Here is a 26,382-nt window from a genome sequence, read left to right on the forward strand (position 1 = left end):
GTGTATGTTCAGGGGGTGGTCTGGGCTGCTGACTATTACACCTGCCAGGCGAATTGTGCTTTAAGGCCTTCCATAACACCCCAGATGTAGTCGTATTAGACCACTATTATTTTTTCATAAGTCGCAGTATACAGTGGCCTATATCGTTTTCAGTACTGTATGTGCACAATGAAACTAAACCCAACAGTCGTATTGTAACATATGCAGCGCACAATTCGTTTCGTATCATACCTTCTAGGAGCTTGTCTTTGTAATCTTTTGAGTCCTGGGAATTCACAGGTCCTTCAGTTAAATATTTGTCATGGTATTTTTCATCCTATCTGCATTTGCGCTCTTTTTATTGATCTGTTTGTTGGTTAATTTTCTGTTGTACTCTCCCCTGCTGGTATAGCACTTATTTCCTTCTTTGCTTTTGTGTTCATGGACATCAGGCTCAAGTTGACTAACACAGGTGGGATGAGCTCTAGATAAACAAAAGACGATAAACAATGAAAATATACTATATCAGAGGCTTTAATAATATTGAAACACATGTCTTTTCGGGGGAACCCCTGGACCACCCGCCCGCAAGGACCTCTGGTGGTCCGCGAACCTAACTTTTGGAAAGCACGTTTGCTCTGGCTGCTTATTTCACTCTCAGTGTAAACACTTTACGAAAATGTTGTTGTGTTTTCTACGCCATTGTTTTACTGCCTGTCAAACCCGCAGGCTTCAGCTCTGCCTGCATCCACTCAGGATACGGTAACGGCACTGACGTTATATCGTTTCTGCCCCCCTTCCTCCTCCTCCTCCTCCTCCTCATCCTCCTCCTCCCCCTCCCTCCCTGTCTCAGCCTGTCTCCGCACTGCTGGCCCGTATCTGTTGTGTGTCACAGGCAGCATCACAGCAGCAGACATTTGGACAGGACAAAACACGGACTGCGGTTGCATAGGGCGCGCATATGCTTCGCGTGGACGTATCGGGGGGGAAAGCCGGATTCGTGTTTTAATTCCCGCGGTGTTGTGCACTGTCTCTGAAGATCACTGCTGCCCTGACACCCCCTCCTACCCTGCTTGTGTGGATGGTTGACTGCAGATTTGATGGTGCTGAGCAGGCTCGTCTGATTGAAGGCTTGCGGCCAGGGGGGGCCATCTGCGGGGCCGCAGAGAGAGAAAACCTCTGTCCACATCTGCGTTTGTCCTCTGCCCTGTGATTGTGAATGGGCTGCGCTCCCCTTTCGTGATTTTCTGCAGTCGCTCTGAGTCATTTGTGGAAGAAGATGGCGGACAGGGCTGAGATGTTTTCCCTATCCACTTTCCATTCCCTCTCTCCTCCTGGTTGCAGGTAAGAGCTTGTAGAGCGACAGTGGGGGGAGGATGGGGGGATGATGCGCACGGTGGACGAGTGGAGGACATGACACTGAAGATGATAAACCTATTTTGTTTTGATGGCTGCAATAAAACACATTCCCTACCACGGGAAGTAGATATTTTGAATAACCTGTCAGGCCTGCTACAGCCTCCCTGCGCGTCAATAGGTGCTGCAGCTGAACATGGCCGGTTGTTTGTGTTGTGGAGCTGTAAACATTCCGTAAAAAAACAAACAAATGTTTTTTAAACATAACAACAAAACTTATTTTATTCTCCGAACAGTGTGAAGAAGGGCAAATGGTAAAGTAGATGACAAATGATTGATCTTAAGCTGTCGCGACAGACACACGCCTTGCGCATTCTCCGTGCGAGGCCCACGCCCTGTTGAGTCCAGCCCAGGCAAGGGCATGCTGCTGAACAATGATTTACGGAAGTCCATCTGATATTGTTATTGTTTCAAACGCCTCTAATGTGACCTCTGCGACACATAATATGTCAAATATGCTTGTGTTTTTCTTCTTGTCTATAAACCCAAGCACGCGCTGGATTGCACTGGCTGATACCAGAGATCAATAACTTGCAGAATTGGTGATCCAGCTACAGTATTATGTCCAAGGTTGTCCCTGAGGTTAAAAGACACGGCATAGGGCTTCATTGGGGTAACTGTTAATTAGGCCCGGTAAGATGTGGAGTATTGCAACACTTTGGTGTGATTTGGATGAAATTGTGAAGAGCCTGCTGCATACACACACTTCTCATTTGCTTTTGTATTTTGGCATATAGGGATATGCTATGGAAACATGATAGATTGCATTGTGTTTCCAATTTGATTTCCATATGCACTAATCTCATGTGCTGCTGATGTAAAGCTTTCTTCTCTGTAAAGACATGAAGACTAATCATATAGGCTACTTAACAACAACAAACATTTAGTCTATTTGAAATTGTATCGATGTACTATGTTGTTTATACAGCAATTTTACTTAGATTACCTTAATTAATAATTTATGTTAATCAGAGCACCAGAAAGCTCAAATAGAGGATAGTGGACACACTGCACAAATAAAAATAATGCCAGAACATTTGTTTGTTTCAGTGTAGGCCTCCATATGTCCATTGTCCTTGCAGAATGCAATCACATTAGCAAGCCAGGTCCCAGTGGATTTTATATCCACAATGCACTCATGTAGGATTTAGTTACACACTGTAGCTTCATTTCATAGATGGATCATATCAGATCAATACACCAGATTTTTTGCATGACTACAGATGACCTCAGTTCAGAGCACAGAGGCAAGCTTCGGCCATTGCATCAGTACTTTAAATTGACAGCGTTCAAACAGCTGGAGACACTATTTTCTGTATATCTGTAATGTTTTTGCAACATTTTGACCGCTTATGCATTGTGTCACTCCAAATCTTCTCCAAGTCTTTTCAGTTTACTTCTCAGCTCTCAAATATAAAGTCAGAGTGTTACAGAAGACGAGAAGAGCAGCTGCCTGCATCATTTTGTGTGCTTCAGGAGTACACATATTATCTGTGTTTATTTTGGGTCAGCTGGATCCAATACCAATATATGACTTTGATGAAATATTAGGATTTGGAGGATATGGGGATGAGATTTGTAGGTTGTTGTTTTCTCTATAAAAGTGCATTGTTTATTTAATAATGTGTGTGTATGTGTGTGTGTGTGTGTGTGTGTGTGTGTGTGTGTGTGTGTGTGTGTGTGTGTGTGTGTGTGTTTTCCTTCCAGTATGTTTGTGTGTGTGTGTGTGTTGCGTCTCTGTGTTTTTGTGTCTGGCTGATTCATGGATGAAACGACCGGTGGTGTGTGATGGTGTGGTAGTGTAATCTGCTTTACATAACCCTAACAATGTTCCCAATGGCCAACATAATCCGTTGGAGAGCCTGTCTTTTTTCTCATGAGCACCAGAAATTTATGACAGACTGTCATTTCTCCTGCACAGAGGGATCACTCTCTCCACTTGAAATACAAATCACACGTTTCAAGTGATGTCACATTTTATTTGTGTTGTTATTTATGTGACAGTATATCCTTTCAAACATAAACTGAGAGACCTGGTTCCACATGGAAATGTGAATGCAAGCAGGTCATGGTGATACATTTTACTTCATTTTTCCACCAAGGTGTCATCTTGCAGATATATAGTATGTACTGTAGAAATGAACTACATCCAGGTATGTCTTTGTGAATAAACCCCAGCTGTGTGTTGCTGATACCAAAAACAAATTTGCTGATGTATCAAAATGTGGGACTCATAGTGTAACGACCCATACTTCAGAATTTGAATGATTACATTATGTGAAAGGATTGTTTGTGTAGATTTATTGAGGCAGCAGTGCTAATGCAGATGGGAGGGGAGTTAGGCTGAGTATGTGGGAGGGTTGGGTTCAGATTGCTGATTCCCTTGTAAATATGGTTCCAGGATGGTTAAATGTATTAAGCTTCAACAGATATCTTACTATTAACTCAAATAAATATACAATATGCAATCTATCTGTCTTTGGTTCTTTGAATGTCAGACCTTAGATATTCTAACATTTGTAGATATTAAGTTATTTGAGTTTGTTTTTTTTAAGATTTATTTTTTTCTATAAATCACGTTGCTGTAAATTGATGAAAGCTAAACCCAAATGGATATGGTATATGAGTCATTAGTCAATTAATCAATGAGATGATCAACACAAGATACAGTATACGAGCAAATATTTAGATAGTATTAATTGTTTATGTCATGCTTGAAGCAAAATTGGCAACAAAAATGTGCGTATTTTCTGTTTTTTATAGTCTTCTATAGACAATACATTGAACATATTTATATTTCTGTTCAGACAAAACAAGACACTACTTTGGGCTCTGGGAAACTGTGATGGACATTTTTTCATATCTTTCTGAGTAACTGATGAATCCTCAGATTAGTCAGTAATGAAAATAATCCTCAGTTGCAGCCTTAGATTCAACAATCATGGATCTAAACGTTTTTGGATTTGAGAAGATCCTTTGATTACAGATTTAGATTTGATATAATTCTGTCAAACCCCAGTTGTATTCTATCATAGTACATCAATATTTCAAAACTAGACCACTACAACATTTCCAGTAAGCGTCCTTCTGATTTCCCCCTCTATCCCTCTCCCTGGGTTTCTCATATGTTTAGCAGTCGATGCTCCACTTTCGCCTTTCCGACTCTTTGAGGGCGGTTGGAGAAGGCAGAGGGGGTAGTGATTGGTGGGTATGGTTACCATGGCGTAATAGGCTTAAATCAAATACAGATTCATTTTAGCTTAAGCTTTCCATCTCTGCCCCCCCCCATGCTGTCTTTCTATCTCTCTCTGAATTTTTTTATCTCATCTTTCTCTGTCTCTTTTTCACTCTCTGTGTACAACACATTTTCACGTGTCAGTCTTTGCAGAAGCTGCTGCTGTTGAATTGTTCTTTTCCGTTTAACAATAATTACACAAGTCATATGTACACAGATTTGTTTTCCATCAAATGATGCCAGCGCATGTTTCCCATCTATCAGCAGTATTATATTTACAGTACATCTGATGACTCCATTAATCCAAATACTGCCAAACCAACATGAACTCATCTGCTCTGAGCAAACCGATGCATCATCTCCTCCGTCGGTTCAAAGATGGCGTCATTCTCAGGTTCGGATCTGACACCGACAATAGAGCGTGTTTCATTAGGTTGAATGCACGACTCGAGGGTGTTTGTGCGTGGGTGTGTCTTTACATTACTGAAGAGTGACGGCGGGTTAAAAGCCTGGGAAGTCGATCTTGTTAATGAGTCAGTAGCAACCACATCAAATGGCCTTGGCTTTTAAAGATGATGATGTCAACGTGAAGCAGGTGTTGATGGTTGAAAGGCAGCTTAATTACAGAAGACCCCCCCCCCCTTCCCCTTCCCCCTACAACCGCCCATCCCTCCTTTGTAACTGCTGTATCTATTTAAATATTGTTATCAGAATATTCTCTTCAGAGTCTTGTTTATTTTTGTCTCATTTCATTTTTTGCCTATGTTCATTCTGCTCTTTATACATGTATACAACTACAATTCATATGCTATTACTTTTTCATGATTTGACTCACTGGCGTTTTATAAAGAGTAGCTATATAGTAGCTGTGCAACTAACTATTATTTATGTTGTTTTCTCTGGTGTATAAAACATCAGAACGTAGTGAAAAATGTCCATCGAGCCATGGCTTAAAAAGTTGAAAAAATTAATTTTTTAAAAGTAGCTCAACTATATTTTCAGACAAGAAAGGGCACCTTACATGTGTGAACAGGCAGTCAGTGTGTATACTGAATTAGAAGAGCAAAGATGACAGTATAGTTTTACTACAAGAGAGGGCTGGAGAGAAAATGAAAAGGAGGATCGAGACCTGAAGACACACAAAGATGGTCGCTGAACCATAGCAGTGCCAGTGAATCTGGGTGTGCCATTGCAGCAACATGACCGGCATCAGTGAATGGTAATTTTGTGCTGACTTTCTTGGGTTCTCATTTTTGCTCAGCATATCACAAATCAGACAAGAGTGATGTGATTCAGGATTGTTTTTCTTCACAAGTGTGGAGAGTGGTATGATTCCTCTGCAGTTTTAAACCTCAGCTTCAAATCCTAATGATTTAGAATGATCACAAGCAGAGGTGAACTGAATGCAAGGGATGTCACAGTGTGCTGTGGGATAAGCAGCGAGCGGCACACAACATGGTGTGACAGGAACTGCACGCTCACTTGGATGCTGTCTAAACACCAACTAGGAACATGGACATGTCAACACTGCAGTGGTGGCTGCATCTCACTTTGTGTTATAGATCAAAATAATACAGAATATTTCAGAAAGGGACATAAAACATGTAAGAGAAAAAAACGGATTGTATGCATATATATATATATATATATGTATATATGTATGAATATGTGTGTTAGGGTTAGGGTCAGTTGGTGGTTTCACTCTTCAAGCAGAGGAGAGAGGCCTTGGCTTTGGGCATTTTAAGCATCTGCAACTTTTCACCGACACACATTTGTAGGGTTTTGCAGTTTAGGGGAAATTGGGCCAAACTGTTGTGACGTGCATTGCAGAGCTACAGGAGAATTTCAACACTGAGCAGATGAACACACAAACAAAATGGAGTCTGGAAACACAGAACATTATTGAGCAGAAAAGGAAATGAAAATCAGATGTGAGACACTAAAAAAGGGGCAGTTCATCCAAATGTCCTCAGTTACTTTTAGTGTCCACCACACAGATAGTTTGGGATTTATTTATCCAGGTATTGGGAGCGTGGAGTTTTGTTTGTGTCAATCAACGTATTTTCTAGACTCTGGATAATCCATACATTAAGCTATGAAGAATTTTTTTATGGAAACATAGTACTTTATACTGTTATTTCTACAGTCAACAATGTGATTTATGGATTATCCAGAGTAACAGACACTTTCTCAAAACAAGTTGCAGTTTTTTTTTTTTGTGTTTTGTTTTAATTGTGGATTTTCAGTGCTATGGGCACGATAAAGGAGTTTTGCAGGGAGACAAATTAATCCTGGGCCAATAAATGTAGGCGCAAGCTGCTAGAAGAAAATGAAAACATATGGTTCCTTGTAATTTAGGTGAAACGACCATTTAATTGCACTAATGTGTGGGTAAATAAATCATTATAACATCCATTTTGGGACATGAGTGACATTAGTTTGAAAATTAGATCATCGCAAACATTAGAAGCCTCCACCGCCTGCGCTGTGGATTATACCTAGAGTGGCAGTTAGTCAGATTTCACAGGAAATCTGGTTCATTGCTTGTTGTCAGCATGAAAAATTGCTTTGTGCCATGAAGCGAGGAACGTTTTTTTTTTTAGGTTCTCCAGTGCACATTTTGAATTCAGCATTTCTACTTGCCTAGCGACAGGATTCTCATCATCCACCCTCCTTGTCCACCTCAACTATTCCTCTGTTTCTCCATTACTCTCTGACCCTTCATCCAGAAACAGAACATGGGAGTTGGTTCCACTTGTGTGGTGGTGACAGCTGCCTTGGATACAGCTGCACTGATGTGGTTTTTCCACTGTGAATCATACACTTACAAACACAGCTTCCCTGAAGACTTGGATGGGTGAGGAGCTCATTAGTGACCTTTTTATTTATTTTGTCAGATAGATAGATAGATACCTTTGTTTGTGTGTGTGTGGAATGGTCTTGATGCACCAGTCACCAACCTACAGACTAGGGTTTACACCATTTTCATGTTGGGATGAATGTTAATGGATATGTTGTCTCACATGCATAAAGTCTGGCAATAGTAATGATGCTGCAATGGCATGAGTGTCATATGGCAACTTAAGTCCACAACTGTTTGCAATATAATCCATTGTCTTGTCCGTCTGATTTAATCACATTTGATGTGGAGTAAAAACAAGTGCTCAAAAGCACAGAGCATGCATATGTGATATTGTTGGATTACATGTCACATGTCATGTGTCCTAGGATTCTAGGGTATTTAAAATGGCCAATAGTTGTGGGAATTAATTAGATACACACACAACTCAAGGTCAATTATAAATGGGGGAAACCCCTTTGATGTCCCTCAGCCCAGGACCTGTGCTGTGAAGATAATGAGTCCTCATTTAGAAAGATGAAATATTAAAACACGTACAGCAAGCATTTTAATTTTTATTCTGCTTGAGAATACAGCAGTGCTATGGAGACATTTAACTTTTTTCTGTTTTGATTATACAAATCCAAAGAAATCTGTTCATACCAATTTGAGGGTGTGCAATAAAATACATGTAGAGCAATATTATATAGCATCAAATCCCAGAACAGATGTTTGTGATGAACCAAAGCATCATGTTCTTGGACACAGACTTAATCAATATTATCTAATCAGGTTTTTGTGTCAAGTTCCAATGATGACACTTAGACAGCTGCAGCGAAGCCAACACGGTTGTTGGTGCGGTCGTAGATGGAATAGTACTCTCTGAGGAACACGTCTCCAAAGATCCACAGGGGCTGGCCATCTTGAGAGGGCAGATAGGTGGGGGTGATGCCCACTGAGCAGAACTGGTATCCATTCTGGTAGTGCTGGAGGTGGAGACAGGAGATTGGACATATTTATAACATTGCATCCCAAAATAAGGCACGACACGATAGTACGCACACAAATACATGCTTGTGCTGTGCATGCATGTTGTAACTTACCTGGATGATGTAAGCAGAAGGAGGCAGAGGGAGGGCAACACCATCGATAACAAAGCTGAGAGTTGGCAGGTTGCTGACCTGGCTGCAGTCCACCATGTACTGGAGACAGCAAAGAGATACCGTTTGAGAGGGATGGAAACTCTAAACTAAACTAACTGGCTCGATTTGTACACTCTTTCATTACATTCCTGCTTCTCCATTTTTGATGTACAGGTATATTTTGTGACCTTGACCTCCACTGCTCATAATGACTTTTAAATGGTGCAGCTAACAGAATGAGAGCTGAATCTTTATGAGAAATAATAATTTGTTCCTACTGCTTCAGTGTGAGAGTCTTACCATTCCATACTGGCTCTGTTGAGCTCCAATGGCCTGCATGATTGAACCCATAAGCTGTCTTGGGGCTGTCAGCATGGAGGTCCCAGTGTCCACAATGGACTGGCATCCTTGAGAGCACCACCCGGTCTCTTGACCATTGATCTCGAATCTGCAATGCACCACACATGCCAAAAGTTTGTTTTTCTTGCAGTCATATTAGAACACAAAATAATCTCTCATCTAGGCAGCAATACTCAGTAGTAATCAGAAGATCGTTTTAAATTTTATGTTGATGAAGTGTTGAAAAGCACTGACCCTTGAACACCAATCTGCCAGTAGGTCTCAGAGGTGACAGGAGTCCAGTAGATCTGGCCCTGGTACATGTTGTTGTCCACTCCTCCGAAAGAGAGCGTACTGCCTTGCTGTCCTCCCCTAAACCACACCACATACCAAAACTTATCTACAAGCTATTCATGTGGATATACAGAAATATCCAAGGCAGTGTGTTTTGTAGCACTTAATAGAAGTCTTGTGTAACTAATACCTTGACAGATAGAAGGCGAATATGTTAGCATTCAGCAGGTTTTGATTAATCATGTTGTCCATGACGGGAGTCTCTCCTCCGGCTGAGATGCTTGGGTAGGACAGGCCGAGGATGCCGTCAAACTTGGCCACCACAAAGTTCTGACCAGGCTCGTTTGTGCTCAGACCAATCTCCTGGTTATTGATCACAATACCACCAACCTATGGGTCCAAAACCAACCAATACTGTGAGGAAGACGCCAAGTCATGGACCGTATATAAATGTGTACAAGCTTCAGCCTAAGTGACTGGAGACCCTTGCGTTGATAAATAAATGGCGTAGACCTGTGTTGATTCTCTAAATCATTCAAATGATTCTTCTAGCTATACACAATATATTGTGCATAAAGATGAATATTTTCTTGTTTTTTCACTATTTTAATACTTGAAACAGAAAACGTTCCAGTGGCGTTTGTGTATTGACACTTTCTAGTGTGATGATTTGTGATGTTTAAAATGTGAGACATGTCTTCTCTCCAGTCTAACGTTTTATTTAACTGATGTATTGGTTTGTTTGGTGGGTTTGACTCACATTGACAGTGTCATATCCAAAGACTCCATAGAGACTTCCAGCTCCGTAGGGCAGGTAGAAGGACTGTCCCTTGCGAGAGTAGGTAGAGGACTGCTGGGGGTTGAACTTTGTGTGTGTGTCTGTGAATGACATAGATTGGGATTATCTATGGAGCCATTTCCACAAACATGCCCTCATGCCTTGCAGAGCCATTTGACATACTGATAATTCACTTGATTATAGAAGATGAGCTGAATTTGAACGAACATAGTGACTGATGCTTCCCAAAAATGCTTAGTGGCATGCTTGTAATTACACTAGATTTCTAAATCCCATGTATGTACAATATGTAATCTCTTGGAAACAAGATGACTAGCGCAACACGCTTGGCCTATATCAGCTTTAAGTCCGCTGGAGAAGTTCTTCACATGCAAATATGTGAAAGATGAGGGATTTTGTGGTGTAAATCCTGTTGGTTTGTACTCACTGCAGGCCTGAGTGTTACAGTAGACAGAGTCCACCCACAGGTTGGCAGAGCCGGTGTCAAACAGCACTTGGAAGGACTGGGGGGGTGTTCCAATACTGATGGCACCATAGTATGTGGTCTGGGCAGGTCGGAGGTAAAGATAGAGAGCAACAGGATTAAAAAAGAAAGTGTAAACCCATCAGTCCATTAATGCTTTCATACAATTCCTGTGTGCGGTATTTAAAAGTGCAGTTAAAGTAGGATTTCTTACATCTGCATAGTTATTGATGTACATATTGGCAGAGGTGGCAAACTCAGGCTGGTACTTGAGAGCCGGATCCTGGTAAGGCAGCTCGATCCCTTTCTCTCTCAGGGCCTCACGCATGGACTTGTGCTTCTGCAGAGGGATCCTGGAGGAAGGAGGAAGCAAAAACAAAGACATTTTAAAAAGTAAAATGCTCTCTGATTTAAAAAAGGAGATTGTTTTTATCTCAAAGATTTGAGAAATATCTTCCTTACTTGACGATCCCCTCTACGAGCATGACACAGACCAAGACAGCAACGAGGCACTTCATGATCCCTCCTGTACACACGGCACTCCTGGTTGGACACAACTTTGCTTAGATCTGAACAGGCTTTATATACACATGTTTAGGCCCCTATCAGCCAGACTGTTATCAAAACCTCAGTCATATCAGTTCAGACAGGGTGACCCTCTGAGCCTTTTTCTTAGAAGCTAATTTGCACTTCTCACATTAATTCTATATACTTCTGATAGCCACACTCCACAAACTCAAAACCTCCTAATTAAAACTATTATACAACAAGGACACAATATGTCATTCATTTGGGCAATCTGATGGAATAATCTTGTTTGGACATTGAAGAACTCATCTGGGTATTTAAATGTGGCACTTAAAGTAAAGTACAAACTTAACTCTTATTTAATGTACCATAGTCCTGAACAAACCATATTAATATAGCCGGTTCTACATGAAAATCAATTAAATGTGCAGGCTAAAAATGATAACCGAATGATAACTTATCTGAAGAAGAATGATACATGTGATACATCTGAGGATTATGAATTCATTTCTAGTAATAAAGTTATAAAAGCCCTCTGTTGTTTTGCCCAATAACGGTCCGTGTGTTTTGGAAATCCTCATTTTATCAACTTATCAAATGCAAGGTCAAGCTTAATAGTTTATGTGGGATTGTAACTTTCTGCAAATGGAAAATGAATGTGTTGTATCAAGGCTTCAGTATCAGTTTCACCTTAACCACACAGTTTTATCAAAACCTTTGGTGCTGTTAAGCTTATCATAACGTTTAATAGTGTTGTTTAAATTTGATAGCTTTTTTCCTTTGATAAGCTTAAGGACATGCAGTAAAAATACTTTATTTCTTTACTTTTTATTTGTGTGCTTTGACTGAACTACAGTAATGAACCTAAGGCTAATAACAGTCAACATTACTTTCATATAAGTTTAATTACATTCTCATTTTTTTACCTTTTAGTATCTCCACCGTGATTAGCTTTGTTTTTCCCCTGGATTTTCTGTAAGTAGAGCGTGTGTTCATTAAAGCAGACCAGTAACATTGGGGACACTGATTACAGTGACTTCTACATGACCCCTTTTTCATACCTTTAGATGCATCAACATGTCCTCATTTTCTCCATGGGACCAATGACATTGTGTGGACAGGACTCTATATGACTGTATGATGCATCCATACTTAATATGTGGAGTGTCCTTATCTTAGTAGGAAAGCTGCAATGCAGCATTTCCTTCAACACAGCAAGCTAACTGCTGTGGCACTGAGAGCCTTTTGAAACTAATGGGGCAAAGATGTGATAGAGCCTGATCAAGAAAACTTGCTCATCACAAATACCTATACACTTCCCTGCTGTAGTGCGCTACTGCTGGAAATAAAGGTTTAAAAACTCTGGTGCCAATAATTCACTTCCAATTCTGTTTATAACATCCACAGTTCATATGACGAAATGCAGCCAACTTAAATGTTTATGTGTTGCTGTTATATGTCACACCATGTTTGTGTGGATTGTTGTAAGGGAAGAGAAGATAGCGGACGTGGGTGTGTGGCTGCCTCTGTGCTGTATATGTGACTGAGGCCCAGATAGACAGTGACAGGCTTGGAGTTAGAGCAGGTTTCCCCTACAGCAGACCTCAGTGTGTGGGCAGAACTCAACAAGAACTTCCCATCTGGAGCATTCCCTGATGAAACAGGCATATTTCAGGTATGCATGTTTTTACTCATGTATATACTGTTTCTTGTGTGTTTCCAGGCCATCCCATGACATCAGCCTAGAGGAGTTTGATGATGAGGATCTCTCTGAAATCACAGACGACTGTGGGATTGGACTCAACTATGACTCGGATCCATATGAGAAGGTGGGGCCCTCCTTTGTTGTTACTGTTTCTTTTATTCAAATTTGACCTTTTTTGCATCTTTTGTGCTTTGTGGAACACATATGTGAATACTCGACATGTGTTCAGTGCCAAAATGTTGAGCAAATGCAAACTTTGAGTATGACTTGTAAACCTTTTGGAATTATGTATACTTTTGTTTTCCGTAAAATTTTGTGATGATCCCAATGTATCTTTGTTGAACCTTTACAGTTGCTTTGGGTGAATTCTTACTTGCTTAGCATAGCTGGTTTGAGAGGTAGAAGGTTTATTTGCATATAGCTGTCTTATGTAAGAAGTTCTGTAGCTCTTGATTTTTATCTCAGCTTCCAGCATTACAGTCATCACAGTAATGACCATAAGCCTCCAGTCTCCATATTATGATACTAGGGACAAAATGAGAAACATTCAGCTTTGGTGAACAGATTGAAGCATTCTCCATGTATTCTGATAATCGTGCAGATCATCATCATACTGGATCTGAGCAAACAGCATACACTCACTAAACTCCTCAGCATATAATAGAAATGCTAAGTACTTCCGCTAAGCATCCTTTTCAAGTGACTGTTATGAAGTATGCAAATAATTGAGTCATTAGCTGTATCATCCCACATGTCCAACCAGCTTAGACCTTAATTACACAATTTCCAAGGACTATTATCTCATACCCCCCCCCCCTCTCTCTCTGTCTCTCTGTCTCTCTGTCTGTCTCTGTCTCTCTGTCTCTCTCTCTCTTTCTCTCTCTCTCTCTCTCTCTCTCTCTCTCTCTCTCTCTCTCTCTCTCTCTCTCTCTCTCTCTCTCTCTCTGTCTTTCTTTCTGTCTTTCTCGCTCTCTCCATCCTGTGGGATGTAAATGTTTAATGCTGGTGGCTTGGAGCCACGGCTGCAGCAGAGGGTGGGTGACCCAATGCAGTTTGCTGCTATGCAGAGACAACGTCCCTCCCTCCCTTCCTCCCTCCCATGTGTCTTCACTTCCCTCCCTGCTATGCAGAGTGTTGCTCGGAGACAGAGCTCAGATTCCCTCCCCCCCTTGTTCTACACCACCTCTCCACTCCCTTTAAAGCTTTGCATCCTTTACTTTCTCCCTCTCTCTCTCTCTCTTTCTGCCGAGGTGACTGGGAATGGAGATTTAGTTCAGGGATGGTTGGTTCTGAGGGTTAAGCTCTCGGTAATAAATCTGTGCTAGATATTTTGCTTTCTCAAAATTAAATCCACCAAAAAAACAAATTATGGATAGCTAGCAAAGCCCTTCTGTAACAACGCTGTGTTTGTGAAGCATGTGAGGACATTTTCAGAGAAAGAGAGATTTTTTTCCCTCTTATGCCAGGTAGGTCATACAGTAGTAAACCATGCAGCAGCGGCCTCTTCCTCCTCTCTCCCTCCCACATGCGTTCACAGAGACACACATCAGACACACATAAGCAGAGACCCTGACTGCTCACTTCACAAACAAGAAAGCACAGGGCAGAGGCAGTGTCGGTCCTTGTTACGTTAAATCATTGCCAAGAGGAAGAAATCTTGCTGACATGGGATGGATAGGACACACACCCAGTTGCCCTCTGAGTGTGCGTGTACATTTAAATAACAGAGAATGAAAGGCGAGACAGAGAATTATGTGTACAGGGTACATCACATGGTATTTGATTTTGCCTGTCTCAGTAGGGTGGGTGACACTCTGTCAGCTCATCAGCAGCAGCACTCCCTCCCTCGTGCAGTGCAATGATGAGGAGAGAAGCTTCTGGTTAATATGTCAGTATGATTCAACCATACTGGGCATCATGTCTTTGATGTTTAGGAAGAACAGCCAAACTAAACAGTGAGATTATCCTCCGGCCCCAATCCCCAGCTTTGATTAATTCCAATTGGTTATGGGGTTCAGGTCTTAATCTGCATAACCCTTTAGATCAGTACTTAGCCTTAGTGACATGAGCACACACATGCATGTGAACAAAAACAAATAGACACACATACGATGCCTTGCTTATTCTGTCATCCGGAGCTGAAGGCAGGCAACAAAAGATCATTCACATGGATTTGTTATATCTGATTTGATGTCTCTGAGGAAATTGTAATTGCTGGCCAAATGCCAACATGCTATAGCATTTCTGGCTCAGGCTGTCCTTTCCAACTATCAAGGATGTCAGAGGGGATTAGATTTGACAATGTGTTTTCAACCGTGTGATTTGTTGTTTTTTCTTGACCTTTCTTTTTTTTTTTTTAACCCAGCATATCAACATAACCAGCAGAGCAACCACAACAGAGGGAGCTGCTTCCTTTTTTTTGTCTGAATCTCGTACACACTCACAAGCCGTGCTGCTTTCTGCTTTGTCTCGCCTCTGATTCTTCACTTCCTGTCTCTCTGACATCCATCTCTGTCTCTCCAGAGTCCTGATTGAACACCATGAGCGTGTGCATAATTCAGTATGTGACAGAGCAATGGTGTCTGTGTCTCAGCTGTGGTGCTAGTTTAGAATGTGAAAAATCGTGAGACACACTGATAGATGGAGGCCATCACTCACTGGGGGGTCTCCATTAATGGGAGGCTAATCGACATCTGTCATACACTCCGGGATAAAATTCACCCAGATGACGAGCTGCTATGGTAAATGGGCTTTACGTGTGCAAACACACACCCACACACAGGCACAATTTATACTATCATTGTACGAAATAAATACAAGAGATACATTTGGGATAATAGCAATTATGTAGCCATAGTTTCATTCATGTTCAGGATGTGAGCTACAGTAAATGAGCAATGAACATAGATGAAGTTAATAGTAAATCAACTCCCCTTTCCTGTTATTTTTAACAGTACTGCCTCACTGAGACTAGTGGCTTTGTAGGGGTGCAAGGAGCCAATCATGCATCAGTGAATGTGTAGCCAAGAATTTATGCACTGAAAAAGATGCACTCCAAAATGCAACACCTAGCCGAATAACTGGCTGCAACATGATCTCAGACAACGGACAACTCCTGCACATCTGCAGTAATTGGGTAGCATTGCAATTAGGGCCAATCGACAGTTGTATATTGGTCTGTGCAAGGATGTTTTGCACCTCAACTACTCTTTTACTGGCTGGCAGTTAGATCTTAAAATGAAAGACCGCTTCATTCTCAGGCTCCACTTTTCTCCTCTGAGGTTTACGAGTCACTGCTGTCCACTTAATTCACAAAGCCGTTTGTTCACTTGAGGGTCTTGTCCTGAGTTTCGCTCATCTGTCAGACACTTTCCTCTGTCAGCTGGTTCGCTCATAAGCAAGATGGCCCTATAGTTCAACCCAAAGCTTCTCCTCTCCCCACTTCTGAGGACAGTGCTGTGTAGTGGATCTGCCATCTCACTATCTTCTGATGTGCAGCAGCAGAGGTAGTAGGTAGTATAGAATCATCCGTGCTGAACAAGCCTGTGGTCTGTTAATTAGAGATCAAAAAGCTGCTCTGCCTTCATCTGTTTTTTGTTACAGTGATATTGCTTTGCCAGAACATAACACATGTATGACTGTGGAGCAGTGTAGTTTCTGTATTTTGGTGTGTTGGTGTATGATACGAGCGATAACATTTCGACTTTAGACTAATTGGAAGTAGAGAGGTGACTGTGTTTCAATAAAGTTTACAAAAGAGCAAAAAAAAAGTCAACACACAATGACCGAAGATGGAGGCTCTGAAAGAACAGACTCGCCTGCAGTTACATCTTAGCGCTAGAAACAATGTACCTCAATTCTTATGGAGTACAACTTTAACTAATGCTTACTACAAGTACCTTAATATAACATGGAACAGCCTAATTTAATTCCCAATGATTGCAGTTGTGCTCTCCACTGCTTCTGTGTGTTTAAGAGGGCTAAAATCAAGACTTCTGGTTGACAGAGGGGGGACAGTAACAGGGCTGGATGGGATGTCCTTGGGAACTGGAGACCATAGAGATTGATTCACACACTTATTTATAGATCTCTCTTTTTCTTTAAGTCTTCCTGCCTGTCTGTCAGGTGGCCCCTCTAAAGGATGTCTTCTGACAGTGCAGATTATTCTCCTGGGTAGATGTGGCATTTTCACAACCCCGCTGATGGATCTCTGAAATTTCTACACTGTCATGGACTTATAGATCACATATCCCCAGTGATGGATTATAATGGGTCAGTGTGAGGAAACAGCATTCTGAATCTTAACAGTAGATTATGAAGTGAGAATGCCTTTATTGATCGATGGAAAGGTTTCTCAACAATTCGTTTCGCATCATCTCTTCACCTCTTTTTCAGCTACATCACAGAATGTTAATTAGATAGAGGTATGCTTATTCATGTGTACTCTCACGGTAATAGATTGAGTGTTGATTTCTGTTACTGTGGCATAAAGTGGATGCACCAAGCGTCAGCAGAATCATGTTGGATGGAGGTGAGCTTTGATTCCTCCATTAAAGAGGCCGCACTGAAAGGCAAAGAAACTGCTGCGTTGTTCAAACTGCAAACCAGATAAATCAATCATTGTGTTTGCATTGTCAAATTCAAAGTAGGGAAGGGATGATCGGAAGAAAACTGTTGTAGTGTTCGTGCCCTACATGTATTAGTAACACTTTTCACCCAATGTTTTTAGACTCATCAGGGAGAGATGGTGCTGATGTGATGATACTGTTGTCTGCTCTGTAAGGTTAAATGTAGGTGAGAGATAATACAATTCCACATTGCAGCATCACATTCATTTTGTCTTATCAATGACCTCTTCTTGATTAGCAAACGTTGTGACGTGTGTCAATAAGCCACTTCATAGAGCTTGCACCACCTGGTATCTGGTAAACATAAAAGCTGGAGGCGTGGTCTATTAAACCTCAAAATCATTTAGTGCACTGCTTTCCGGTAGACCAGCTGAAACCTGAGAGACGTCTGATTGATCCACACACACACACACACACACACACACACACACACACACACACACACACACACACACACACACACACACACACACACACACACACACACACACACACACACACACACACACACACACACACACACACACACGAAGACTGCTCCATTATTATTAGTGGCTTAATTGCTTCAACCTTTTCACCTCTATCTTTTCACGGGGAGGTGGTCATTCTGCTGATGCTGAAAGCCGCATATACCTTCTCTTTCTTATGTACACACAAATGTATTCATGGGTGCAAACACAGAGTACCTAAGGCTGCAGGGGGGAAAAAACTATCAGCAAGATTTACTGTGGCTGTTTATGTGAACTCTGCTGCAGAGTTGCCCACTGCACTGTTTTTATGTGTGTGTATGTGTTTTACAAATGCTCTCTGTGTAATCAAAGAACATTGTGTTGCATGTAGTCCATCTGTGCTCTCCTTGTTCTATTCATCTCTCAGACAGGCCTGTTCTTGGCAAAAGCTTTTAAAATGAAAATGGAAGTGGCCTAATGTGGAGTGAATAGAAAGGAGCAGCTTTTCCCTTTGTGTTGGCTCACTACATAGTAGTTTCCCCTCTGCTGTCAGAACAGGAGACACTTTAATTAGTCTCTCTGAAATATGCTGAACATGTGAAAACATAAAGTATCTTTTATTTTATCCCCTGTTCCTCTCTTCCAACCTTAGGACTCCCTCATTCTGGAGAAGAGTGACATGCACCACCCAGTCTGCTCCTTCCAAGATGACTTCCAAGAGTTCGAGATGATTGATGATGAAGATGAGGATGAGGAAGAGGACGATGAAGAAGATGAAGAGGTTGACCCCGATGCACCACCGTCCCCCTCTGCCTCCCCTCCTCTCTCTCCTACTCTTGGCACTCTAAAGAGCAGACCCACCACACTGAACCTCACCACCGCTGTGTCACAGGTTAGCAGCATGACGCTCTGGTCCTAAACACAACACACGAACAGAGATTATGTATTTTCCTTTGTCTTTGTAATAGTATGGTACATCTTTGTTGAATATCTCCCTCTCTCTCTTCTCATTAGGATTCACTGAACAACAACAGCAGTCTGTCCCCAAAGAAAGGAAGCTGGCAAGACTCCTTACGCAAGACCTCACAGGGTAAATACATGACCTGTGAGCAATTTGGGCATGGACTATAATTTTCATTGTATTCATTTGTTGGTCTTCCACGCATGGTACCTCCAAAAAGATGCTGCTTATTTTGACCGACAAGATTTAGGTATATATATGGAGAGGAATTGCATTTGTATGTTGTAGTAACCATTGTCTTACATTGTTTTTTCATACTAGATGTAGTTTATTTTTTCAATATGTGCTTATTATTTTTCAAACTTTTTTTAGATAGTGGGAATACAAACATTTCTAGAACAATAGAGGAAAATAAAAAAGCACATCCGAAAAAAAAAATGTTAGCACAGGGTCCCAAATTTTATCAAACACACCTCCTCTATCTTTTTGCCATTTCTCTTATCCACAAATCATACGTGGGTACATTTTCCACACTCACAAGATTAACCTCTTTGCAATCACCATTCCAAACCATATCACAGCTTTCCTCAGATGATTTTCTATCATCATGTATGTAATATCATAACATCGCTAAATGCAACATAATGAAAATCAAAGTCAAGGAAATTAAAAGAAAATGATCACTCGCCTTAGTTTCTCGATTTATGTCGTTGTTTTTATTATTCTTTTGTGAAATGATTGCCCCAGATGGGCAGGTTTGTTGCCTTGTTTTAGAGAAGCTCAGCTAATATAAATTTTTCTTTACAAACTGCAGGCATTACACACAGTTAAAAAACAAACATCTTCTGTCCCTCCAGGTCGTCTGTCTCCAACCCATTCATGTCTGGAGGATGGCAGCCATGTGACAGGCCAGTGCCCAGCCTCTCCAGTTACCAAGGCACCAGGGTCTCAGAGCAAAGGTACTCCACCCAAACAGGCAGGGGAGGGCGGGAACCCCCTATCCCCTCACAGGCCCCTCCTCTGTGACATGGAGGGCAACAGGCGGGAGAGGCCTGAATACGGTAACAAGAAGGCCAGCCCAGCAAGCTTAGAGCTCATTCCATTATCATCATTGTCGTGTAGTGTCGTGATGTGAAATTAAGTGATGTGACGTGAAGTTGACTTGTTGAACTTGTTCATCCCACATCCTTTATAAACTGATTAGGAACTTAGTAAAAATCCCTCTTCCCTCATTATTTCTTCTTTATATCTTCCATCCTAATTGTCCATGTTGCTCTTGCCTTCACAGCTCTTATGACCTGTCTCCTTTCTCTTTTTGTATCTTCTTCATAGTCCTCTATATCATCCTGTATTTTCATTCTCTCATGGCCTTTCTTGTTTCTCTGCACCTTTTTATCTTCACAGGCTCATTTGGTCAACACAAGTCCCACCCTTGCTCTGGTGATGTCACTGAGCAAAAGGCAGACCCTTTAATCCATACAACCCGAGTACTTTCTGTAGACGAGCACTCCCAGTGTTCAGACACAGAGGTGGACCATGACCTCAACAGTGATCACAACCACAAACACTCAAACCGCCGGGCCACCGACACTTACACAATCACCAGTGAGTCAGGTGTGGAGCCAGAGAACGACTTAGACCCAGATGGAACCAGTCACTGCTTGTCATCCACTGCTCCCATGGGAGCCAACGATGGTGCCGATACACCCTTGTCCGATGAGGAGCTGGAGAAAGACTTTGAGGTGGAGTACATGTGTAAGGAGACCTATGACATGGTGTGTAAGGAGAATCAGTCGTCATACGTGGAATTCCCCTCTATTGAACCAGCCTCCTTCTCCAGCTATGTGTCCTCCAGTCGCTCAGATGCTCTTGACCAGTCCAATAGTTCAGATGCAGCAGTTTCTTCCCGGGAGGCTGCAGCTAATGACTCCACCTCGCCATCCTCAGACCCAGGGATAGCAGATATGAACCAGCAGGGTTATATGACTTCAGACCAGGACAAGGACCTCAGCTCTCCTGGCTCTGACTCTGACATTGAAGGGGAGCTGGAGGCAGCATTTGCCTGTGGCGGTCCTGTGGTTTCCAACATGATCTCCTCTATCTCAGAGACAGAACTGGACCTGACCAGTGATGACAGCAGCAGTGGGCGCTCGTCTCACCTCACCAACTCCATTGAGGAGGCCAGCTCACCTACATCAGACCAGGAACTGGACCCGGATACAGAGTTAGAGCAGGACAGTGGCATCGTCGGACTGAAAGTTTCCTTACTCCTGGGCCAGCCTGACCCAATCAAAGAAGGGTCTCTTCTTCCCTCTCCATCCCCTCTGCCATCGCCCACTATTGCTACTCCATCCCCTGTTGACTCACCCCTCTTACCTCATGAGTCCTACGATGATGGTCAAGCTCTAATGGGGCTGCAGAATGTGGACGATGAGCTGTCATTTGAGCACCAGGCTGACCCAGATGAGACTCTGCCTCCAGCCCAACAATGTGAAGATAGTCTGTCCAGACAGATGGTGCTGCAGATAGAACCAGATCACAGCCTAGAGAGCTTCAAACGCTCCTTCTACCTGCCAGTGGGACCCAGGCTAATGCCCACTGCAGATGACTATGATGGAACTAGTGAGGGAGACTCCGATTCAGAAAGCGAAGATGACCTGAGTGAAAACTCAGACTCACCATGGCTGCTCAGCAACTTGGTCAACAGGATGATCTCAGAGGGCTCATACCCAATAAGTTGTCCTGAGGACTGCTTCAAGAGGAAGGTCTCTGTTTCCGATACCATCTCACCATCCTCAGACATCGGAGAGGGTGATGGTTTCAATGATGAGGACCAAGACAAGACAGTACAGATGGAGGGATCGGGGGAAGAAGAGAAGGAAGGTGAAGGATACAGAAAGGATACAATGGAGCCAGGGGAGAGGCGGAAGAGTACAGAGTCTTCGAAAGAAGGAAAAGTGACAGGTCCCTGTATGTATATGAACAACCCTAGTGGTGACATCATAAGCCCTCTGATCTTGGAGCACTGTGCAAAAAATGGGAGGGGAACCTCAGATTTCAACTCCTTGTATACCACTAAAGACTCTGAAAAGAACATCACCAACAAATCACCTAAGAATGCCAGGAGACAGGAGGAAGATGAAGAGCCCAATAATGACTTGATGATGCTAGAGGGGCGGAGGGATCTGGACTCACCAAGCCTCAGTGAGAGTGTGGTCAGCGACAAGGACGAAGGACGAGAGACTGAGCCCAGGTCAACGAGCCGTTCCTCAGCCTCTCTTGAGCGTATCACAGAGGTTAAACAGAGCCTGACACTGGACATACCCACCGCCCAAACCAACCGCTGCTTTAGCCTCACCTACTCCACAGACAATGACGAAGAGGAGGACGACGGGGACTCTTACCCATTCCTGGGTGGCATGAGGAAGCAGCCCTATGGGGGTAGTGACTTAGAGCTTGACAGTTCACCACCCATTGATTGCAGTGTGCAAGACCATCCCTTATCTGATCATGACCTCCCACTGTGTGAGAAAGATATGGCTCTGAGACAGCCGAATGAAGATGATGGACTGGCCTACGACTCGATGAAGTACACGCTAGTGGTGGATGAGAATACTACGCTGGAACTCGTCAGCCTCAGAAGGTATCCTATGACAAAGGAGTGGGTGAAAGCTAAGACTAAAATAGAGTATGTGTATTTGTGTTTAGAAAGAACAAATGGAATATTATTCAAATGATTCTCCTATTAGATATAATATTATATAACTTTTCTTTAAGATATTTTAATTAAAATATCAGGTGTGCCTAGGCTTCTAGTGGTAAATCAAGTGGTCTTACAGTGCCGGTGGATGTTTAGCACTAAATTGAGATTTGAAACCGACCAACCATGTCCTCTCAGGTGCACCTCCGTTCTGAGTGATGACAGTGAGCTCTCCACGCTATGCGACGAGGAGCCTTTGGGGACAGGAGAGGTGTGCTATGGTCGTGATGCTGAGGAGGTGAGGCCAGAACTTCTCAGTTCTTCTGAGGACTCATCCCCTGAAGCTGACCTCCCATTTTCCAAGAAGTTCCTCAATGTGTTCGTCAACAGCACCTCTCGCTCCTCCAGTAAGTTGCAAGGCTACTTAGACACTGCACCTTTCTGGAAAACTCTCAGTACTTGCAATCAAAGATATCATTTTAGGGTTTAAAGGAACAGTTTGACATTTTGGGACATACACATATTCATATTAATTGTTACAACCGTTATCTGTCAATTAATTATGAAATTACAATCAGCAAATGGTTAGCTAAGATTAGCATAAAGACTGAAAACATCCATCAGCATGTAACCCTAGGTTTCTGTTTTTTTTACTGGTAAAATTTGTTGAAGTCCGACAAATTAAAATCTCTCAAGATGTCAACCGAAGCTTGTCAATTCTGTTCTTCAGTTTGTAAATTAGTGGTCTCTAAAGGTGCTGGTAATCAGACAGTTTACCTTTGGACAGAGCCAGGTAAGCTGTTTCCCCTGTGTCCAGTCTTTATGCTAAGCTAAGCTAAGTCTCCTGGCTGTAGCTTCATACAGCGTACTCACGAAAATGGTATTGATCTTCTCATCCAACTCTCAGCAAGAAATAGAATAAGTGTATTTTCCAAAATGTGAAACCATTACTTTAACATAAGCCAATGTAAATTATAAACCCTACAGGTAGTAGGTACAGTAATATGGCAATAGTCCACTCAGGATCCTTAGATTGAAAATTAGGTATTAGAGTTTAACTCATCACTATCAGCATGATATATTAACATGTGATCTAAATTTGGCAGGAAGCCCACACAAGACCTATGGGAGGGCTCTGCTTCTCAGTACATCCATTATCAATCAGTACTCTAGCTTCAAGATTCATATCCCTAATGAAGGGTGATTTGCATAATTAAAGGCTCATTATCAGGGCTTTCTTTACCATTTCCTTTTTTGACAAATGCAAGTAGCTTTGGACACGGTACGTTTCAGGCAATGCAGCAATCTAACTGGTGTCTGTTTGCCACATAGGCACAGAGTCATTTGGACTTTTCTCCTGTACCATCAATGGAGAGGAGAGGGATCAGACACACAGGGCGGTCTACAGGTAAGACTCATTTTTAATAATGGGATATCAGTGGGAGTAAAGTGAATTACAGCAAAGATCATATCCACAAGAAAAGATTGATTGTAGAAACAATAAAGTGGAATGAAATTGTGAATGCCATTAGCTCCAATGTTCAAGTGGCCATTTTGTGTCTGGGACAAAAGGTCCTTGTGTGGATAAACAAAACAATATTCCTTTGATGTTTCACTAAGTATGTTACAGAGAAGGGCAGACAAACTACAGCTGGGCTCGAGAGCTACAGGGTGACAAGTAATCATCACATCAGCCACCACCTGTGTCTGTTGTGTGTGTGCAAAAGCTAGAGGGAAAGCTGCATTGTGTACCCGTACATATTGGCCATGTATAATTTTGTTTTCTTTGCCACAGTCCTCCGTCAGTACATCCTCACATTTAGAGTTCTTTGTCTCCCTCCCTCCAACCCAGCATTTTCTGTCAGCTGTTTCATCACGCTTCTCTCTCTGCTCCCCAATGGGCGTCACCTGATACCCAAGCAGATGCTTCCTGATCAAATTACCTCCAGTGTGTGTGATGCCCAGCAGCAGGGTTACCATGTTAAGACACTCTGTTTTTTTGTCCTCCTCCTCTCTGCTGCTCTCTGCAGGTTCATTCCCAGGCATACAGATGAGCTGGAGCTGGATGTGGATGATCCTTTATATGTGGAGGAAGAAGAGGATGACTACTGGTACCGGGGTTATAACATGCGGACAGGGGAGAGGGGTATCTTTCCTGCCTTCTATGCCCATGAAGTCATAGGCCAGTCTAAGGAGCTGCTGGGTGAGTTGAGAGATCCATCCATTTTACTCTGTCTCACTGTGGTCAGAAGAATAACGTGTTTTGTATGTATGTGTCCACTTTGTACCCTTTAGGAATGAAAAGAAATCCAGCATGGATTGAGACTTACAGCGTTCAGTTTTTGGGGTCTGTTGAGGTACCTTATCACCAAGGAAACGGCATTCTCTGCGCCGCCATGCAGAAGGTGAGCTAAGTGGAGAAGACATGCGCAATCGTACGAAAAAGACAAGAGCATGTTCGCTGTGATATATATGCACCCTCAAAACATGATTGCTTTGACATGAAAATATTATATATTATATTTCTGTCAGATTGCAATATCGAGGAAACGGACAGTACATGTGCGACCTCCTTCCCTGTGTGAGCTGGAGATTAGCTTGCAAGGAGTGAAGCTGATCATGAGCCTGGAGGATGAATATGACACCCTCGATGAGGTACGGAAAAATAAATAAAAGAATCACTAAATTACTCAGACAACAAATTCAAAGTCGTCACCCTTTTCATATGGAATAATGTCGCATTGATGCTTTGATGACTGACTTTCTTTTTTCCTGTCTGTCTCTGCATCTCTCTCCGTCTTTAGTATGACAGATGTAGTCACTTCTTCCAGATGAAGAACATCTCATTCTGTGGATGCCATCCGAGGAACAACTGGTAAACAAACACGTGTGTTTTTTGCATTCGTGTCACCAGTGCACAGTGCAACATCTGACTGATTTCATCATATTGTTTTCCTCCCCCTGCAGCTACTTTGGCTTCATTACTAAGCACCCGATGCTGAACAGATTTGCTTGCCACGTGTTTGTATCCCAGGAGTCCATGCGGCCTGTAGCAGAGTGTGTTGGGTGAGTCTAAATCACATCACAATCACAATTTCCATATTAATATTATTGTTAGTATTATTAGTAGTACTTGTAGTATATCAATTTTCTATGTCAAACGTATGTTAGTCACAGTAAAGACTTTATAATTGAACATATGTAGCCAACTTTACTTAAACTCTAAGTACACCTTAATTTTCAAGTTGCTGAAAACATCAACAGCCTTAAGGGCTGGAAACATTAACTATTTATCTATACATCATATTTGAAGTGCTCTTTGATTGTTTGCTTTTGTAATCTGATCTCAAAGCCCTGAATTAAAGTGCATCTTTATTACCAATTAGCTTAGTGTTTATACGTGTGTGGAAGCATAGTCATGTCGAAAAATAAGCCATATTGAAATTGAATAAGTAAATATACAGATAATTCCAGTCTCTCGATGAAACAAGGGCAAGCAGCAGAGCATGGGTTGCCCCCCTTTGATACAGCAAGTGTGTCTCTGTATTTGCACTTGAATTATTTTAATTAAGTAATCTTGTTTGCACCAACCAGCCATTTCGTAGTAAATAGTCAAAGCGTGACTGTGTAAAATCTGCTGATTTACTATGGAAGCCTGTCTTCTAATAGCTGGCAGGTTGATGTGTAGTCATCTGTCTGTCTTTACTGCAGACGAGCCTTCCAGGAGTACTACCAGGAACATCTGGAGTATGCCTGCCCCACCGAGGACATCTACCTGGAATAGGATGTGTTGCCATGACGACCACCCTTACTTGTGTGTGATCATCGAGTTTGCCACCAGAGGGCGCTGTCAGTGGGGTCTGCACTCCATTGTAAAACACTCTTCTGTGTCCCTCCACAACAGG

At 42.2% G+C, this 26,382-nt stretch overlaps 2 protein-coding genes across 2 annotated transcripts; one reads left to right on the forward strand and one right to left on the reverse strand.

Annotated features, from left to right (window-relative positions):
• The first annotated feature begins 976 nt into the window (after nucleotides 1-976).
• Nucleotides 977-26,315, forward strand: mapk8ip2 (mitogen-activated protein kinase 8 interacting protein 2). The gene is made up of 14 exons (XM_083917474.1): nucleotides 977-1,323; nucleotides 12,758-12,863; nucleotides 18,469-18,708; nucleotides 18,831-18,906; nucleotides 19,635-19,838; nucleotides 20,182-22,420; nucleotides 22,676-22,884; nucleotides 23,810-23,885; nucleotides 24,508-24,680; nucleotides 24,773-24,882; nucleotides 25,010-25,132; nucleotides 25,282-25,352; nucleotides 25,445-25,543; nucleotides 26,189-26,315. Exons 1-14 carry the CDS (start codon nucleotides 1,259-1,261, stop codon nucleotides 26,259-26,261), a joined length of 3,864 nt encoding a protein of 1,287 aa, XP_083773600.1. The 5' UTR covers nucleotides 977-1,258; the 3' UTR covers nucleotides 26,262-26,315.
• LOC310949885 (gastricsin-like) lies at nucleotides 8,291-11,024 on the reverse strand (the record flags this gene model as incomplete). The annotated part of the gene is made up of 9 exons (XM_083917487.1): nucleotides 8,291-8,455; nucleotides 8,573-8,671; nucleotides 8,912-9,059; nucleotides 9,206-9,322; nucleotides 9,435-9,634; nucleotides 10,005-10,123; nucleotides 10,471-10,588; nucleotides 10,721-10,859; nucleotides 10,969-11,024. The coding sequence occupies 9 exons, from the start codon at nucleotides 11,022-11,024 to the stop codon at nucleotides 8,291-8,293; spliced, it is 1,161 nt and encodes a 386-aa protein (XP_083773613.1).
• Nucleotides 26,316-26,382: the final 67 nt, after the last annotated feature.

The sequence above is a fragment of the Echiichthys vipera genome (genome assembly GCF_963691815.1).
Source record: "Echiichthys vipera genome assembly, chromosome: 7".
NCBI lineage: Eukaryota > Metazoa > Chordata > Actinopteri > Perciformes > Trachinidae > Echiichthys > Echiichthys vipera.